A 21284-nucleotide genomic window follows, 5' to 3' on the forward strand; every position below is an offset into this window, starting at 1 on the left:
GAAGGTGGTAAAGTTCAAGTCCTCTTTCCCCAAAGAAAAACCTTTAACCTCTTATTAATTAGCCAAACCCACCCCTACCTTTATCCCAATGTGTTAAACAGGTAAAAGGTGGTGTAGGTAAGTGTTAACTGAAAATAGATTATTTGGCAGTATATCCTTCACCCCCTAATGGACGGATCAGCAACAACAGGTGTAAACAATGATTCTAGAAACGCGTTCCAGCCTCTCCGTCGAGCGGGAACATACTTTTGAAATGATCAAAGTTCATAACTTATACTTACGATTATCAATAGATGCGCATAAAACACAAAACATACAAGACACGTCATAAAAATGAAAAACATCCAATCAGAGTCAGAAAAGTCAACTTTTATAGTTAGCTACTGTCGTTTATTTGTGAGACAGCATGTTTTGTTATACAAACAACAGACCTGAATTCTGCTAGCGATGGACGGATGGCATTACTGTCTGTGAGGTTTGCATTTCAGTGAAGTAACACAACCAGTGCATACAGACGTCGTAACCCCCCAATGGTAATCATACTTTTACCCAGCATCTAAACTCTGAAGTAAGTGAGCAATACAGTGAAAATGCATTAAACTATCTGTTTTGATGGTTTGGGGAAGGAAAATTAAAGTTAAATTGTTCTAATCTTCCAGTGGGATATACAGAACTACAGAAGCAGCTATATAAAGTGACAAAAGGCTGGCTAGCCCTGGATTATGCAAAAATAAGATCAGTCTTTAAAAATAAAGATTAAAAATGAACATTCAACGACTTTCACAAGAAACACTTTTGTGTGATCTAGTCTGGCTAAATAGTGGTAAGACTAACTCTTACAGTGTTGATTACATTAGGTTAAAAAAATAAGCATAAAACAGACTTTTCTCATTGAGGGAGGACTGAACTTCAAAATGTGACACGCTGTATATGCAAACGGTTAAGTGTTAAAACAAAGGCACATGACTAATAAACTGAATGAAAATTAAAAACCAAGGGTCAGTAACGGCGAGGACCTACATACAAAAGCCCATTTGACTCATTCAGACAGCATTTCATCAGAGCCTTTTTAAGACCCAGCAAAATGACCAACACAGATGTTTGGGCTGCAATCCAGCGCCTATAGCCACACAGGTCTGCAAATTCAGTTTCTTCGAAAGGAAATCATAGATTTAAGGCAACATTTCTCTTTGTCCAAAAGAACTAAAGTTGCTGAAAAGGTAACACTTTAAACATTTAAAAAACAAACAACGTACTTCATTGTCAATCCTGGTGATTGTGCTATAAAACATGCCACCTCCCCTGCTCGTGCCTGCTGTGGAGCGATCTGCGCTCTGGTGGTGCAGTAGCATTTTAACAACTTTCACTGGTGTGAAAGCAAAAGCGACTCAACTCAAGTTCAGCGAGAAATCTCTCAAGTCTTTAACAAACAAAACCCTTGAATTGGATTCACATGATGGAGAAAAGCTACTGCCAATCTCCAGTGGTCTCCTTTTCTATGAGTGTTGAATGCATGGTTTGCAAGTAACTAGGAAAGAAAGTGAAGCAAGAGTGAATCCATAATGCGAATGGAAACAAAGTTGAGGAGGGGGAAACACTTTGGTCCATGCATTATCTAACAATGTTGGCTGTTTAGTTTAATGAAAAGCACCCTTTTTTCTTCTTTTTGCTGTAAAGTTCTGCCTGCTTTCAAAGCACAGGGCTAGTATTTGCCTCCTCCATGTCCTAGCCATTCTCTCTCCAGAGAACCAGATGAATGCTATGGTCAGGCATACTGGTGGCAAACACTAGGCCTGCATCATTCTTGCCATCCAGTCCATTGAGCCAGGAAGTGACGCCTGCTAAGAAACTAGAGCCACGTTTCGATTTACGGTAGGCTGGCAGTGGCCAGCGGCCCACAGTAACCTCAGTCCTCAAGTCCAGAACATAGAGATGGTGGTTGTCAAAGAGAAGAGCGAAAACCTCACCAAAACTAAGCAGAGAGAGGCTGGAGGGGTCCTGCTGTGGCTTGATGACTCTGAGAAGATCAATTCAATAAAACAATTTAGCTTATTTAATTAGTGAAATTAGTAAAAAAAAAATTGCACAAATCCTTTTACATTTAATTTTACATCATGTTAATTATTTACTTACAGACATAAATGTTAAAATGTATATTAAAAGTTATGTCTCTAATATAAAATGAAGATAATGTAAACGGACAGATGAAATGCATGAACCTGATGACATCAAAGCTTGCGAAGTCCCACTGGTATATGCCAAGGTCCGAACAACACACAATGTACCGGCCATCAAACTGTAATCGTGGCTGCAAGCAAACACTGCGGTCTTCTGACACGGATAGAGTTTTTAAGCACTTGCAGTTAATCTCACGGCCTATAGGCCACACCTACAGAGAAACAGAGACAAAAATCACATAAATACTGTGTCCTTACAAAGTCATCCTTTCATTATTTACCTTATTCTTCCTGTACAAGACCTCCGGTTTCATTCACTGCCATTTATTTTTTGACGTTAAAAACAGCTCATTATGCTGCTTGATGTTGCAAAATTATATATTTTCTTATTATATTATTCTACTTGGTCTGTATAGTCATGCAAACACTTGTTTGTAGAGTAAGTGGTTTGACAGTTTTCTGTTGTTTAGTATTCCTAGTCATTTCTCCCAAAGGCGACTAAAGTGGAAATTCTACAACAATTGCAAAAACGAGTGCACTTCTGCATTAAAGAATAAGGTCAATAGAGATATCGCAAAAATATTTGTTTTAATGGTGATAATATTTAAAAGCAAAACAAAAAAGAAAACATTGCTGTCACAGGATTAGTTGCACATCCAGTCACAGAAAACTCACAAATACAGGATTGCACATAACACTGGTTTCTGTGACAAATTTGAAAGCAAGATAAAATGGTGTAAGAGTTTTGGATACAGCAAAAAATAAAGAACATTGAAGTTGTCAAGTAAATGCAAATGTGTTTCATTGACTTTTTCACCAATGCATGGAACAGGGCTCAAATAGAAGTGACTCTTAAGATAAGAAGCTTTCTCTTGGACAACAACAAACTTGGGAGTAACAAAAACTGTTGCGCAATGAAATTCCAAGTAAAATGATTGGATTTAGTCCATGGAAATTTTAAGAAAACAGCACTTAGAGATCCCATCTGCAGTAAGTGCGCATTAATATTTTTATGATTTTGTATAAAGCTTTTGATGTGTGTGTGTGTATGTATGTGTATATATATATATATATATATATATATATATATATATATATATATATATATATATATATATATATATATATATGTGCATAATTGTAATTTATTTGTAAACAAATAAAGAAAAAATATATATACAAATTAAAACGTCTCATGGCATCTTGTTTTTTAAATATTTCTTTTGACCATGTTACCAGGACTTTTAAGACACCTTACTTTTATAAGTGCTAAACACTATTCTTAACCCGGAACACCAGTCTGCAAAACACTTTGGTTCTTAAAAATGGCATGCATTACCTTTATTTCATATTTATCAACACTCAGTAGTATGTAGTCACCAGGACTGTGCATCATGGACTCCACTTGGCTTTTCTGAAGGTGCACCTAAATAAGCACAGATGAAAAGCGAACAGTTACCACTGATCACCAACTCCAAAATAAAAATCAGTTGAATAAAAACTACTATGTTTCGTTCCACAGTGAGATCTGGTTTATACGAGTCTTACCTTAGTGACCCACTCTGTGTGTCCAGTAAGAGTGTTGACACACGTTCCTGCAGAAAGGGACCATACTTTGACAGTGAAGTCTGCAGAGCCGCTGACCAGGGTGTCCAACTCATCATTGTAGTCTATGCTGAACACTGCAACAAAAGTCAATCTTTAAAATTCTGCTATTGATATGTTGTGACATAACCATAAACATGACACAAAAAAACAGAGAAGAAAAACAAAGGAATAATGATGTTACTTTGAGAGCCTGAAACCAACCTGCCCCAGTATGTCCTCGAAACTGCTGGATTTTGGCACCAGTGCTCCATTCCCAACATGCAATGGTGTTATCAAAAGACCCAGTCACCAGTTTCTGCTCATCAAATTTGACAGTGGCACAGGTGTGGGTCTGGATGCCATAGACACACTGGCCTGTGCGGACATCCCATAGTTTGGCTGACAGGTCATCAGAACCTGAGGGAAAATAATCAGTGTGATCAGTGTGACACTAAGCCTGATTTCTATTACTTGCTGATGCATTTATCACCAAATAAATAAATTCAATCAACAGTGTTGATGTAGTGCCAAATATATCCTTAATATGTAATGAACTCCTCCTCCAAACTGGAGATCAAATACTGAGCTCATTTACAGACGAATAGTAGTGACATTTTTTTACCCCAAAAAGGAAAACCCTTATGTTATTCTAAAAATGTGTTAATCTTCGGAATACTAACAATGATATTATTTATACAATTACAAAAGATATGTCAGTTGAGTGAAAGTCTATTTACACAGAAATAGACACCTATAAGATCAATAAAAAAAAAAAAATCCAAGAGACTTGGAGGTTGCATTGGAGGTTGCATTTCCCAAAAGGATTGTAACTTAAGCAGCACTTCAAAAAATTTTGTAGATCTACTAGTGCTCTGTTGTGTTTGTTAAAGCCCTACGTGCATCCAAAGACAAAGTGATGAGAACAATCGGCAGATTACATGATTTATAGCCATAGGCGAGCACATATATAAATCTGTAGCTAATACATTTAAACAAGCAGCCTATATTTGCAATTCTGAAGGTTGAAAATTTTTTTTTACTATGTAAAACCCTTTTTTTGCAACATTTTGAAATATACTCATCTACAAATGCAGGGCTCAACAATAAGGACTGCCCGATGGCCCGGGGCCAGCGTGTGAGATGCTCGGGACAGTAGACAGGATCGTTACTGGCCCGATTGGGCCACTAATGCCATGTCACTATTAGTTTAATTTGCCTGTGACTATTTGTCAATTGCGTGCAAATACAGACAGAATACAGAAACCGTTTGTGTTTTTAAGCCTTCAAATGCTACCTTCTCGGTTCCTCTTATCTGATTGGATGTTGTGAGCATGTTATTTTTTTCCATAATAACCAGTACAGCTAAGAGACAGCAACATGGCGGCAACATCGAGTGATGATGCTAAACGAAAACATTTGTGTATAACGTCTTGGAACCAGACTTTTACGAGGGTACACCACGACTAAAAAAAAAAATGAAGTGATGTTTTGTCCAGTTTGCCGTTAGTTTGGCAGGTCAGTCATCTTTTGTTTTGCAAAAAAAATACCTGCACATTTTGCTACTTTTGTTTGCAAAACACTTTATAAACATTTTTTAATTATTTAAATTCTAGATTTACAAACATTTTGAAATTTTTTTATTTATGGCTAAGAAATAGCTATTAACTTTTTTTTGGTGGGGCCAGTGACAATATTGGCAGGGCAAGTAAAAATCTGAACCACTGGTCCGATTGGGCCAGTAGAAAACAATCCTTAGCGTTGAACCCTGAAATCAATATAATCTATGATCTATCAATCTATAATTGGATGTGATGTCAAATCTTTATATAGAGTGTGATTATAATTTAAGTTTTTGTAATTTTTTGTAAGCTATTATGCTTTTTAAATTTAATTTATTTTATTTATTAATTTAAATTAAATAAAAAAGGTAGAAAACAAACAAAATAGAAACAAAATACAATAATAGAAATACGCATTAAACTAAATGACTGAAAAACAAAAAAAGAATAAAACTATTGAAATAAAATATGGTTGAAAGACTGTAAAAAAATAGCGATTAATAACTTTTAAAAAAAGATTTTTATGTATGTTCATAAAATGCATCCAAATACTGGACATTTTCTATTTAGAACTTTATTTTCTTTAACCTTAAGTTTCTTTTCGTGCCTTTTGTCTGCTGCTGGTAGGTGCTTTATATAGACCTGTCTTAATAGCTAACCCACAAGAGAAGGTTATATTTCAGCACTTTTTAAATGGACAGCAACTCCTAAGTAGCACATGGAACAAGTTCTGGCACGATCATGTTTAAGAAAAACATGTAACCTTGCACGTACACAATGCTCTTAAAAGCCAAGATACATCACAGCCCTGAGCAGTTTATTTTAGTCCAACCAAAAACATCTATAAATAACTGATTTATATTTGGCTTGCATTTACACATGAATACTGACCAGCAAGAAATGTTCACAGCATTAAATGTGCTCATGGAAGCTAAAGAATGCTTGTTTGACACAAGATCCAATAGACCCTTTTCACATTTCCGGGTTTCTCAGAAGCAGAAAATGTCACAGCTGGATAAACTTAAGAGTGGAGTGAATGGGAGAATACAACTAATTATTTTTTTTTAATCTATCCTAATTGCTGAAATAATAAAAGAAACATGTTACGATGGTGTTACAAAGACTTTCAGAAAAAGGCAATAAAATAAATAAAAACGATTTTTTTTTAATCGCAAAAAAAAGCGATTAATTTTTGTAATTTGACACAAAGATAATATACTTCATTCATAAATGCATATGAACAATCATACAGTTTTTAAAAATCAAAATATTAAAAACCTTGGGATTTAAGATTATGATGACTGTTAAACGAGTCATAACAGGGTTGCAAAAAGGGTATATTCTTAATTCTTCAGTGTCATGCAGCACATTTGTGTTTCTGCAAGAACTAGGCAGATAATCCAAGTCTGTCTGAGCTTTTGGTAATGTCCACTGCTCAGAGCTTGTTTGTGAACTAAAGCAAAAATCTGTCCATTATATACAGCAATCATTTCTCTCCAGCAGACTTGAATTAAATCACCTGATTCCAATTAATTTGTTTTTGATCTCTCTACAAACATTTAGCATTTTTTTAAAGATCTGGTTAAATATACTTTCAAATGGACAGACAAAAACACTAAAACTGACTTTCATTTATACTCTGAAAGATAAATAAATTAATTTGGAATGACATGGGTGAGTCAATTTTGACAGTTTTAATTTAGGACTTTTAATGTTGGGATGTAATCAAAAGGAAGAGAGAATTTAGCATGTATTGCCATTTCACCTTCAATGGCTATCTTATGGCAAAAACAGATAGTGTTTTGATAAATAAACAGTTTATAAATAACAATTTTCTATTATAAATAGGTTTAAACCAATAAAAAGATATACATTCCGCCAAAAGTCTCCCACCTTTGACATGTTCCAAACCAGTTTGATTTTTGTTCTTCTGTTGAATATTTTAAAGAATGCAGGAAACCTGTAACCATTGACTTTCATAGTATTTGTTGTTGTTTTTTTTTCTTCAACATAACAAAAAAAAAAAAAAAAAACATCAAACTGGTTTGGAAAAACTTCATTACATGATGGTAGAATGTAACTTTTTGGGTGAACTATATCTTTATGTAACTGTGAAATGGAAAAGTCTCTTTTGTGACATGCTTACATTCGACCTCACATTTACATACAGAAGTGACTACATCTCATAATAGGTTTTCACATGTTGTCATTGATGATGTGCAAAATTCCTCTCCACAGAAATCGCTATCAGAAAATGTAAATGTTTATGTTTTGTGTTAATTATAATTGTTTACATCGGCCAAAATAAGAAATGCAAAACAGCTTTTATAGACTTCCAAAAGTTTTTGCCTCTGAAGGGGGGAGGAAAAGGTGGCATGTAACAAACATTTATTTAATACATCCGTGTGTACATATTTTATTTGAATGCTATAATTTGTTTGACAGCACCAATAAAGATTATATACAGGCCTAACTATGTGTATAAATATGTGCTATATAAAAATCAGATACAAACACCACCACTACATGTATACAAAATCGTGCCCTGCCATTTAATCGCTGCAATGAAATGTCTGTTTTGTTTTGCAATAATCCAAGTCTTTACTGGCGTTTTGGTAAAATAAACAACCATAACATTAACGTCTATATGTGCAGCAGCGGTGAATGTTTAAAAGTAAGTTCAATAACAGAACAAAAAAGAAATGCCCATGTGAGCAAAACTAGACAGTTATTCATGAGGAGCACTTTTCCCCTCTAAAATAATAATAATAATAATAATAATGTAGACAATGCATCCACCCTTTGTATGCGTTCACTGGTTATTTTGTGATGTCTGAATGATATCCGCATAGGGAAAAAAGTATAGTTATTTATAATAAACATGTTTTTGAACCAAGTGTATAATGTGTACAACTCTGTTAATGACTGCTACCGAATACTGTGGCACAGTAAACTGATAAACTGTAATAAACACTGTGACGTTAGTGTAAACTGTGATGCATTATTAGAATATATACAGAAATCAGAGTGAAATTCAATACCTTTCAAGACACTTTTTAAGGCTCTTTTCATTCATTTAAAGATTTTAAAACCTCTTAAAGAGCCCATATTATGGGTTTTTGAAAATTCCCCTTCATGTAGTGTGTAACACAGCTCTAAGTGAAGTGAAGTATCCAGCTAAGGCCTAAATCTGTAAGAGTACAGTGTTTAAAACGGTTGATTCATCTATAAAAGAGTCGACTCATAGTGCTTCAAACGAGTCGCCTTGATACCGACTCATTAGGTGTTTCGCCATGACGTACGAACGAAACCAAGTTATTCACGTGCACGCGCAAACCGGGGAGATTTCAAACCTGAGGCCCCGCCCTCTGACGCAGAAACCCAGACACACACACGCACACACACACACACACACCCACAAACACACGCACACCCACAAACACACGCACACAAACATGCCGGTCGATTGAAGTCACACTGCAGATGGATATATTGAGTCTCTACCCAAAGATGAAACCTCAGCATTATAACCAAGCAGTTGGAAACTTCTGGAAGCTACATGCTACAAAGAATACTTCATCTGAGTTTGTTAAAGGAAGGATCAGTAAAGAGTAACTGATGGACGTCAGGATGGGTTTCTTCCATTTTTCAAGTGTAAGTACGTGCGGTTAAAGTTGTTGCCTCGTTGACTCTAGCTTGCAAATGTATTTAGTTGTGATTTGTTACTTGTAACCGCGTGTACTGTATCAGGTTAACTGGATATTTTATCTTATCGCGTGCAAAGTCACGTTAAAAACGCGACGCGTGCTGTTTGTTTATGGAGCTCTGTGCTAGAGTTCTGCTCCCGCGATTTATTCGGAAATTTATTCCCGCGCTGCAGAAATCTGGCGCGGGGACAGCCGCGGGAATAAATTTCCGAATAAACCGCGGGAGCGGTCGGTAACGGGTTTAATTTGGGACGGGAGCGGGCTGTCTAGCAATATCACGGATATTGCTATGCGAATTAGAAAGAGAGAGTCTGCGTGGTGCTTGTGTGTGTGTGTTAGTGCGCACGCGCGCGTATGAGAGAGAGAGAGAGAGAGAGAGAGAGAGAGAGAGAGAGAGAGAGAGAGAGAGAGAGAGAGAGAGAGAGAGAGAGAGAGAGAGAGAGAGAGAGAGAGAGAGAGAGAGAGTGCTGTGTGTGTGTGTGTTTATACAGACAGTGATTTTTGGTTGTGTTCTCCGCTCTAGCGGGACCGGGCGCGGCGGGCACAAAACGGAGCGGGTTCTTAGGCTAAAACCTGGCGGGTGCGGGCGGAAGCGGGAGCGTTGTCATCCGGAGGTGTGTGTGTGTTTTTGTGTGTGTGTGGTATGGCGAGTACACGACTGTCTCCTTCGTTCGGTTATCCGTGGCACTATCCACTCGCCATAGTGTGGCAGCTAAAATCCACGTCTACACTATCGAGCGTGTATGAACTGTGATTACTTTTTAAATTGCTGATTAGCTATTGGCCATTTCCCTCTCTGACTGAAGGCAGTCGACCAATCGCGACAGACTGTCATCGGTCCAATCAGCGCAGATTAGCTTCGCGCTAAGGAGGGGTTTGGGAACAAATGAATCACTGGACGATTCATACAGGAGTCGCTGGGATAATTAGGTAAAAATAAATGCAGATTATAAGACCATGAAAGTGTTTTTTGACCTTGCATGCATATTAGACTGTTGTTGGAGACCCTTACAACCAGGATATGACCCTATTTCATGTATAATATGGGCTCTTTAAGGTTTTCACCAGAAACACTGGCAAGATTAACTTAAAAGTATATTTACTAAATATTAATGTAACAAACCCAAAACTCAAACTTTATTCATATACTGAATAACAATCTATTTAATCTAGCAAATTCAGCAGGTTGGCGCCTATAGAGGTGCAGAAATAATGGTGTTACTGCAGTAAACAAAGCAGCATGATGTCAAACCTAACAGGATTTTATTGCTTTCATAAACTACACAGCATCCTGATATTGGCAGATTTAATTAAGGCAAACTTTAGCATTAAACTATACATTTTACAATCAAAAATATATAAATTTGATACCATGCAAATAGCATTTAAGACTTTTTAAGAGCCTTAAATTTCTCAACATTGATTTATCAACTTTTAATACTTTAAGACCCCGCCGACAAGCTGATGATGATATATAATTATAGTGTAGAAAACTGAAGCCTATTCAATAACTTGTTTATTTCTACAGTTGTGTCTTACCACAGCAACAATATAATTACTATGTCAGTTTAATTCAAATAATTATCTTTAGCATACTTCCAAATACTGCCATGATGCAATAATATATGGCACAATAAGTTTGATAACCAGTGACATGTATAGTAGCAATAAATACCAGAAGTATAACTACAAATACATAAAATAAATGCTTTTAAATTCAACATCATGGAGTAGTTTAGCATAAAAACTAAGTTGCAACGCAATAAAACATGTTAAAAGTCGCGTAATGACTAAATATTGCTTTGCGCGTGTTGATTAGTGTCATTAAGCTTCGCCGGGTGTCGATGTCACTGCAGTGACATGCAGCGCAACACTGAGCCACTACCGAGTAACACATGACAGTGAAAACCGGACATGCCACCAGAAGTCTCACTACACTCCTTAGCATATGTGCCAGTGGGATCTGTACATCAGATGTTGTGTCACTTCATGTTAAAACGGCTTCTCCAAATACTATAGAATTTACTATAGTATTTTTTCATGCAATGTAATTGCTTACGCAGTATCTACCGCCTCAATGACAGGCAAATATAGTTCAGTAGAAAACTCGGCCCTCTTCAATGTACAAGGATCATGCCCAACACATGTGGCTATTTTCTATTTCTATCTCTATTGATATAAATCGCAAAAACATGGAGTTTTCTCTATGTCTCTCATTCAGTTTTTTACTTGCTGCCTCTATCTGAATCACCAGAACCACATAATTGCAAACAACTGATTAAAAGAACCAGTCAGCATCCCACTTAGATCCTAATGAAAAATATTTTACAACAAAACAAAAGAAAACAAAAAAAAAAAAGTCTTAACACAGCACCAAAGCAAAGACATCCTAATGGTAACGTACCTGTGCAGAGGAGCCCATCCCGGTAGTAAAGAGCATATACTCGAGCACTGTGTCCAATGAGAGAGCTGGTTTCAAACGCATCCTCCTCCCTCAGCTGCTTCATGCGCAGTTTGGCCTTCAGATATATTACCTTCCAGTGTCTAGCGTCCTGAATGGACTCATCGATGCGCCAGCCAAGGTCTCGACACACACTCTGCCACACTTCAGTACAGCCATTGATCACCTTATTCCACTGCTTGCACACTAGACAGCAGGTGAGCAGGGTCTGGGGGTCCAGCCAGCGCAGCAGGTAGAAGGCCAACTCTAACGGCAGCAGGCGCAGAAAATCCCGCTTGAGCAGTGCTTCCAGGCCATTGGACAGGTGTCGCAGCTGGGCGGCACCGCTCAGTGAGATGAGGTGGTCCAGGGTTTGGTTGCGCTGCTGGTCACTTAGCACCAGGAAGGAGGTGGAAACTGACTCCAGCCACCCCTCAAAAGCCACCTTCTCCATGGGCACATGAGGGCGTCTACCTGTTGACCGATACAATGACCAGGTTGAAGGGATTGTTCAATCAAAATGACAACTTGCTGTTAATTCACCTTTCTTTAATCAAAATTCGACACGGGTGACTTTTTTTTCTCAGCAGAACATTAAGAAATAATCTCTGCCTAAACTGCAGTCCTTATTGATTCATAAAATAAAATATAAAAAATAAAATATAACAAATATATAAAATGAAAGTAACTGGCTACTAGAACTCTAAGAGTAAAGAAAAATGCACAGGCAAAACTAAACTAATGCCTGTGATTCCTGAACTACATATGAATTAAAATAGATCTGCATAATATTGGAAAAATCTGGCATTGCGATATCTATTAGCTATAGCTATTTAGTAGGGGTGCATGATTCTGGCTAAAATGTGAATCATTTACGATTTTCTCAAGATTCTGTAGATGTAAAATAAAGGTTAATATTGGTAGGCTATTATTATTATTTCTCAAACATATGGTAAAAAAGTAATAATAATAATAATAATAATAATAACAATAATAATAGGCCTGTGTGCGGGTCTACTGTTGGTTAAAATGCAAAGTTTTGTATAGTCATTATGGTGGACTTAATCAGACTTTCAACATGTCCTGTTTGTTAATTCACAGTAAAAGGATGACATCAGAATATATCTATTCATAATTCTGAAGTTAAATTATTATGTTTGAGACATGTGCTTGTCATTTGTCATAGACAGCATTATTATACCATTTGTTTTCACTGGTAAAATGAGACATTTGTCATTACCAGATTCCTTCTTGCATAATATTCAACATTATATATAGGCTAGAGTTGTTATACTGACACAGTAATCATTTGTTTTTATGCATAACACACTTTGTTAGCTGTGGAAGAAAAAACATATCAAATGCTTGTCATAATTATCACTGTAAAATTAGTTATGATCATTTAAATGATGTGCACGTCGGTGGCTGTGGGTGCAAGTTCAAGCCCAAAATTGGCCTATTATGGTTACAGAATACGATCATCACTGAATTTGGTGTAACACCAGCTTCACTTTCACTTCCCCATCCAAATCATTCTTTCAGCGCGGCTCTCAAACAATCGCTCTGTGCAACAAACAGAATCGTTTTTACAACTTTAATACTTGTTATTCACGGCATATGTATGTTCTGTTCACTAAAGTAGCCGTGATTGGTATGCACGCGCGCGTTCTTGGAAATAAACAAACAGCTCATGGTCGCCTCATATGATTTCCCAGCCGCAAATGCATTACATTTAGACAGAAATAAGATTTCTGGGTGAATTATATCTTATAAATACAGTGTGTGACACTTTTAACACCATTTGAAGGTGTCCATGTTGCTGTGAAGACTTGTCCGTCCGCCTTTACTCCTCTCTCCTGAATATAATATTCTTTGGAATATATAATTAGCTGAATAGTAGAAAAGCTGAATTAATATCGTGTGTAGGGTCGAATCGAGATTGTGATCTTTTTTTGATTAATCCTGCAGCCCTACTATTTAGCTATATTTGGACATAGTTTTAGATTTTGTGGGGCAGTGCATCTACATAAAATATAATAAAACTAAATTCAAGCACAGATTCATAGATTAGAGCAAAAATACAGATAAAATAGACAGTCTTTTATGATTTTCTAGGGAGTCTATATGACTAAATATAAGACAGCATTGTATAATGTTTATCTCTCTTGAAGCTAGAAGCGTTTTGGTTTATTTGGCCTGAATGGTTTAATCTTTCATGAAATGCTTACTCACAGGCCTTGAAAACACATGCAGAAGATTCACTCCATTATAGTTCAACTTTGGAGGTGACTCCACAAATAACGTTAAAGCATGTGGCAGGGCTCGAAATTGCGACCATTTTGGTCGCATATGCGCCTGAAAATTTATCTATGCGACCTCATAATATATTTGGGCGCATTAGTGCGACTGCAGATAATGGTTGTAGTGCGACCTGTTTTGATTTTTTGTAAAAACGTGCTGAATCGCTCTTCCCTGCCGCTATATTGGTTCATATTAGCTGTCATTCACTCAAGGTATTTCGCTGTCAGATGACAGGGAAGGAGCTTTTATGACCACGGGAAATGCAAACGGCTGAAGAGTAAAAACTTAAAGCACACAGGTTTGCAAACCCTACCTAAAGTTGAGGCGCAGATAAAAGCGATCATGACACGTCACGTGGTGAATAATGATCCGCCAGCTGAGATCAATTGAGTACGCGCTTCTTGGAGAAGGTGCCCGAATCTCCATGCGTTGCGTTCACTGCGTGTTCAGCGCAAATGTCCACTAAAAGTCAAATCTAATACTGTACATATCATCGCCAAAGAAGCTCGCCTTTACTAAGTTTACACTGAAACTGCGGCTCAAACCAAAGACCGGTATTGCGCCGACGGTTAGCGCAAGAATCCTGCTCTGCCTGCTCATATATTGGGTCGGCTGACTCGCCTGCTTTTCCACTAACACAGAAAAATGAAGATCAGCTCAGACTGAACCTTTAAATTGACACAAACTGAAACCAAAACTTTTAAAGAGTGATAGAAGCGAGACTTTACTTAATTTCTTTTGTCTATTCTTTTTTGAGGTGTATATATTTTTTTTATTTATTTACTGATGACTGCTTTGCAGCTTTCATCATTGAATTGAATGATTTATTATAATCTTTTGTTTGTTTTGTAGCAGAAATATTATTTATTAAATTGACATGCATATAAAAACAGCAGTACAAAATAAATTTCTTACTGCAATGCTTCATTTTTGTTTGATGCAAACTATACAATTATTTTTCATGAAGTAACAGACATTTTATAGCAGATAACATACATTCATGCACATTCAAGGCAGTATCATAATGAGAAATGGAATTCATTACTATTATTGTCATTTTTTATCATCATTAATATTCTATGGCGTAATTATTAGACATTCATTTTGGAATTATTGCACACAAATATCAATGTCTTCGCAGCATTAGTTAGACAGTTGTTTCTAGTTTTTGTCAGTCCTATTAATGTTGTTTTAAAATACAATAAATCCCTTAAAAAACAATTTGCAGCGGTGCTCATTCATTTTTGGTGGGTGCTCCTAAATTTTTTCTGGTGCTCCCTAAAACTTTTTTGGTGCTCCTAAATATTTGAAGTTGGGAGCACCGGTGCTACCAAGTAAAAAAGTTAATTTCGAGCCCTGATGTGGTAAAAAATGTTCAACTTCTTGCACTTGTTTTACTTCATAATGTAGGCAACATAGGCATTCCTTTTGTTTTGTCTCTGTGTGTGTTTTTTTCTCTTTACCCTTAAAGTGACAGATAGCAGCCATTGCCTTTTGTGAAAATCCAAGAATTAGGGCTGGGCTATTAATCGAAATCGACATTAAGAACCTATGATAGGTCTGATTTTTCCAGGTCAATGTTTTCAATTACTTTCCCTACCATGTGTGAAGTCACGTGACCCAGCTCTGTTTACACTTCTGCAGTGAGCACAGCGTATGGCCTGGTGCAGCCTTCACACGGTCACATAGCCCTCGCCGTAACTGATGCCCACGCTGACCTATCATAAAATGTAACTACATTGATTATTCAGCTTAGTAGCGTTCACTAGTGTGGGCGGCGCGGAGAGGGCAATTTTTTTTTTTAATTGTTCATTAACAGTAATCAAGTTAAAATCTACAATTAATCGAGATTTTGATTTTAAGCCAAATAACCCAGCCCTAGCAAGAAATCCTTAATATTTGACTAAAGAGGTCATCTAGATTCTTAATGACCTCAGGATTAAGAAATTAATTTGTAAATTAACCGCAAATTTCCAATTTGGAGTTTACAATTTGTTTGCATTTAAAAGAAAGAAAGAATGTACTTAGATTTGTATACATATTAAAGACTTTTGGGAACAGATTTGTGGAAGATTAAATCTTTTATTTACCACAAGACGTGACCTTCATCCTCAAAATTTTCAGTTAAGGACATTAATTTAAAGGGTTCAGCAAACAGTAAGTTGTTTAACCTCCTTACTTTATGCTGCCCATACAAATACATTTCTTAAATGAATATCCTATAAACCACAGTATACAACAGTATCAGAATGGCAGAGAGAGTATTTGATCTTTTGTCATTGGAATATATTACCCACAAACTAAGGAGAAAATGTATACCATTTATCAGATCTTCTCTGTAAGTATGTAGCTCCCAGGACATCAGGTACTATTTTGCAAAACCTTTGTAGATGAGCATTAAGCCTTGCTAATTAGTCTATGCTTGTATTATTAATACTTTGTGTATTTTTTTTGTCTTCTTTTTGAGGTGCAGTTTATGCTGTGATGATGATAATGTGATGCTGAGCACTTGTGATCTCTAGTCAGTGTCTGTTGTTTTGTTTTGTTAAAGCAAAAAAGAGAGAGAAAAAAAATAGCAGTTAAATTTTTAGTACAACATAACAACTTGTGTTTAGCATATCATCAAGCAGGACTTTTTAGACGTATCAAGAGTCCTAAAACTGAATATATTGCATTGATATTGCTTGGTGGCATATAACAAGATACTGATGCAACGTTAGTAACGTACTTGTTGTAGAGCCTGAATATTACTGTAAACGTATGATTGTGCCTCAAAGAGAAAAAGGTGAGATCTCCACGACGGATTGGCTGACATGTTAACACAGCACTCTGCAGTTTACACAGAAAACATTGAGCTGAAATGAATATCTCTGCCTTTCAAACACACTTACCAAAAATCAGCTAGCATGCAGGCCAGACTTTTTCAAAAATCTATCTTATCAAGTTAATCTCAAAAACAGGCTCAGCCGCCATTCAATACAAGCATATCTTACAAACCCAACGTCATTCGCGAATACACAATAAAATAAAGCAGTGCAGAAGCACTCACCATTTCCAGTAGAATCAGTACGAGGAGAGCGCTAGCTAGCCGCGCTAGCTAACAGGTGTCAACTCAAATCGATATCGCTCTACAAAGGAGAAACTTTCGTTTTCACAGTCGAGTCATAATCTGAATTAGTCGGGTGACAATTAAAACATTAATCATGAACAAAAATGAGCAAATCTCCCCGTCAGCTGCCATTAATTAAACATCTAGAGTCCCACTCTAGCATTATTATGTACAGTATGAATCTAACGGAAACGCTTTGACTCAGAAAATGTAATCGATCTATAATCGTTCACGGTTTACGACTGTATTATTTAACAATTTAATATCATACGTGAATTTAAAGCAAGTTCATTGCTGTTTTTTCTGTATTTTTTTTTCTCTGGAGTTAGCTGGCTAGGCTAAAAGGGAGCCTCCGTTAGCAATGAGGAATTACAGCGACAGGAAGTTGAGGGAAGAGCAATTTGACACGAGCGGGCGGAAGTCAGGGGGAGTGTCCACCCCCTGTCACTTTTCAAAACATGGCAATGATGGAGTTTAAGGTTCACAAATACTGTATGCAAAACTACCTAGCCTTTACGCATGTAACTTACATGCTTATAGATGCTTTAACATACTATTAGTTAAAAGTCAAGTAGATGTTGTTTATGTGGCGCGGCTCGTTTGATGGCCACCAGAGGGCGTATTATGTCAGCAAACTGAGCAGTTCGGTCATAAAAGACTGCTGGTCTGGGTGGCTAAAGGTTTGTCTTTTATATTTTTAGTAAAGCTTTTTATAATAACTAATCCATATAATAGTAACTAGTATGTCATATTGTTTAATTAATTATAACCTAAGATATAGCAATTAAATAAATCTGAATAAGTACGAGGTTATGTGCTAACAAATGCATGACTGCAAAAATAAAAATTAAATAAATAATAAAAATATGATAACATTTTAATAAAAAATGAAATTGATAACAATAAAACTGGCTCACTTGTTAGTGCTGTCACTTCATAGCAAGAAGTTCCGCTGGTTTGAGTCACGACTAGGCCAGTTGGCATTTCTGTGTGGAGTTTGCATCTTCTCCCCATGTTCACTTGGGTTTCCTCCGGGTGCTTCAGTTTCCCCCACAGTCCAAGCACATCAAGTCCAATCCGCTGTAGTGTATGTGTGTGAATGAGAGTGTATGGGTGTTTCCCAGAGATGTGTTGCAGCTTAAAGGGCATCCGCTGCGTAAAACATATCCTGGATAAGTTGACGGTTCATTCCGCTTTCGCGGCCCCAGATTAATAAAGGGACTAAGCCGAAAAGAAAATAAATGAGTGAAAACTGTATTTAACAAATATTTTAACATTTTCTGAATAACAACTTTTAGTTTTTTTTCTTTACGGTTTTAAAAAAAAGTAATGGCTAATTGAAAACTGTAAATATTTAGCTGATAATTAATTTTGTTTTTAGTTAAGCTAGTGTCTAAATTTTGAATGGCTAGGACAATGTTTAATGTTTCAAACTGTGTGCAAATTATAAAAAATAAAATTGTGTGTTTAGATTATATCACATACAAACAGTAAAAGTAATAGTTAGTTTGCAACTTGACCATTTAGAACCTGATGATAAATATAGGCAGCTCTGTTCCAGGTCCAGTTTTACTTAGTTACAGTAGGCCTAGGCGGTGGGCAGTATGCAATCAGGATTGCTCTGGGACAACTCTGTTTTTAAAATGGATTAATACTAGGCATGGGATGATACCTGTTTTCAAGGTATACCGCAGTTTGGAAAAGTCAAGGTTTTAAAACTGGCAAAGTTTTCTGTTATACCATTCCTAAGGTATGTGTACGTTGTTTATTCAAGTTTTTGTTTTTTTGTTTTGTTTTTTAGGACAACAGTCTCTCCAGCAAAAAAAAAAAAACATAAAAAAATGCAATTTTAACATGTAGAGAAATCTGTGTTCAAATGAAGGCACCAGAAGTCAATGATTTATTTTTAATTATTTAGCTTGACATGTTTACTGCTCCAAAATATTTAATATGTTCTTCATAATAAAATATATTGTGTTCTAAAGGGTTAATTATTTTTTTTTACACAGACTTTTAAAAATAACTTTAGTGCAATAATCATAATACCCTGAAACCTGGATATTATTATCCAAGGTTATCATACCATCAAAATCATAGACCAGCCCATGCATACTCACAACACTATTTATCTGCCTGTCCCTTCATCCATCCATCTACTTACTAGGCCAGTGCATGTACAGTTGAAGTCAGAATTATTACCCCCCTTAATTTTTTTTTTCTCTTTTAAGTATTTCCCAAATGATGTTTAACAGAGCAAGGAAATTTTTACAGTATGTCTAATAATATTTTTTTCTTCTGGAGAAAGTCTTATTTGTTTTACTTCAGCTAGAATAAAAGCAGTTTTTATTTTTTTTAAACCATTTTAAGGACACAGTTATCAGCCCCTTTAAGCTATATATTTTTTCGATAGTCTACAGAACAAACCATCATTATACAATAACTTGCCTAATTACCCTAACCTCACTAGTTAACCTATACCTAGTTAAGCCCTGACACTTTAAGCTGTATAGAAGTGTCTTGAAAAATATCTAGTCAAATATTATTTACTGTCATCATGGCAGAGATGAACTAAATAAGTTATTAGAAATTAGTTATTATAACTATTATGCTTAGAAATGTGCTGATTTTTTTTCTCTCTGTTAAACAGAAATTGTGGAAAAAATAAACAGGGGGGGGGGGGGTGTAATAATTCTGACTTCAACTGTATGTATGTGAGTGTAACTGTGAGCTTTAAAATCTGGAGTTTTCCATGTACAGCTCCAGCTGGATAGGCACAGGGCACCAAAAACTATATCCCTGGAAAACAGAAGTCTGGAAAAAAGCTATAAAAAAAATGTGTGATAAATCTATGCATTTTCACAGTGATGCCATTGACGAGCAACTTTTGCTTTGCTTTTCTAAGAACTACTTTTTCATAACTGTTAAGATCAATTTGATGACCTAAAGACCCTTTATTTCATTATAGAGAAACTTTTTATGGAATGAAACAGATGTTAAAGGTTCTTCAATGAATCATCAATGCCAACAAACATCTATTATTTAAGAGTTTTTTTTTTTAGATAAAATAAGCCTAAATGGTTTAAGGCAGTTATATGTGTAGATAATAACAAAGTGAAGCACTACCAGTCAATAATGACAAGATGACTAAATTACTGTGAGTTTGAACACACACAGTAAAGGTATATATTGTATAAGCAGCATTCAGGGAGGAGTTTTAGTAAGAACGCTGCGCATCTGTTGAACAGAGATAGTGTCACTACTGCATGTAAACACAAAACAGTCCTACCAAGGCCAACGGATATCTACCACCTGCTGTTAACACCATGTCCACCGAGGCATGACATGACAGTAGCGAGGTGACCCAACATTCCACAGCCGAGGGCATCTGAGCCCAGCCAGCCCATTAAAATTGATGGACTGTCAGGTGAGGTATAGCTGAGCCCAGAACAGATAGTAAAAAGTGTAGATATCTGGAATAATCAGTCTGCATAGTTCACATATGGGGAGAAGGAGCTCTAACAGGCAGCAGCAGTGTTTGTACTGAAGTCATGAAGTAATGTTTTGATCAAAAATAACCAGATTCATTTTGATTTAATACAAAATATGTAGAATCAGTCAGACCAAATAATAAAAGGTCTCATTTATTCTCCATTTTCTAGTGCTTTTTGTTTTCTGTACCTGCTACCAGTATTCATTAGACGGATATTTTCCATGAGCAGAAACCAGTTGGTTGAACTGATTCAACAATGCCAGTGTTGCACTGTTATGCAAGCGGTGTGATTCTGTCTGCCAGCTTCAACTTTTCCATCTCCATGTTTGGTCCTTTCAGCCTGGATATGAAATCTTTTCTTACGACTCGTCCATTACACTGGTTTCAATTGAAGTGTAGAGAATGAGGACAGATGATGGAAGATAACAGCCAGGATATATTCTCAGTCTTTTAACTCAGTCATTCTGCACAGATTAGGCTGAGTAGAAAATGAGTTGTTCAATTTCTGATGATCAATGCTGAGGACATTTGTGCTATATAGTATTATTATGGAAAATGTCACAAAGATTGTAATGTTAAAATTAATGGTCAGACCAACTGAAATTACATTCTCTTCAGATCGATCACACATTGTGTTGATTCTCTTTCTCTGCACACAAATGAGACACTCAATTCCCTGCTATTTTAAAGCATAAGGTGGTGGTTTAATAGCTGTAATTTGCTGTAAATTGCCTCCCATTGTCCACAACAATAGTTTAAGGCTAAATGACTTATGCATTTTTTTTTTGTTTTTTTATTATAAAGATTTTCGAATATGTGCAACTCATTTATTCATTCATTCATTTTCCTTTGGCCTAGTCTCTATTTCAGATGTTGCCACAGTGGAATGAACTGCCAACTATTTCGCCATATAT

General features: G+C 36.3%; 1 protein-coding gene across 1 annotated transcript; it reads right to left on the reverse strand.

Moving 5' to 3' along the window:
- Nucleotides 1-368: 368 nt before the first annotated feature.
- Nucleotides 369-17256, reverse strand: fbxw2 (F-box and WD repeat domain containing 2). Its single transcript, NM_001018165.1, is given in 7 exon segments — nucleotides 369-2017; nucleotides 2220-2389; nucleotides 3517-3603; nucleotides 3726-3859; nucleotides 3987-4181; nucleotides 11435-11944; nucleotides 16821-17256. Coding segments are annotated over 6 exon segments (1368 nt in total). The 5' UTR covers nucleotides 11925-11944; nucleotides 16821-17256; the 3' UTR covers nucleotides 369-1725.
- Nucleotides 17257-21284: the final 4028 nt, after the last annotated feature.

The sequence above is a fragment of the Danio rerio genome, chromosome 5, assembly GCF_049306965.1.
Source record: "Danio rerio strain Tuebingen ecotype United States chromosome 5, GRCz12tu, whole genome shotgun sequence".
Lineage (NCBI taxonomy): Eukaryota > Metazoa > Chordata > Actinopteri > Cypriniformes > Danionidae > Danio > Danio rerio.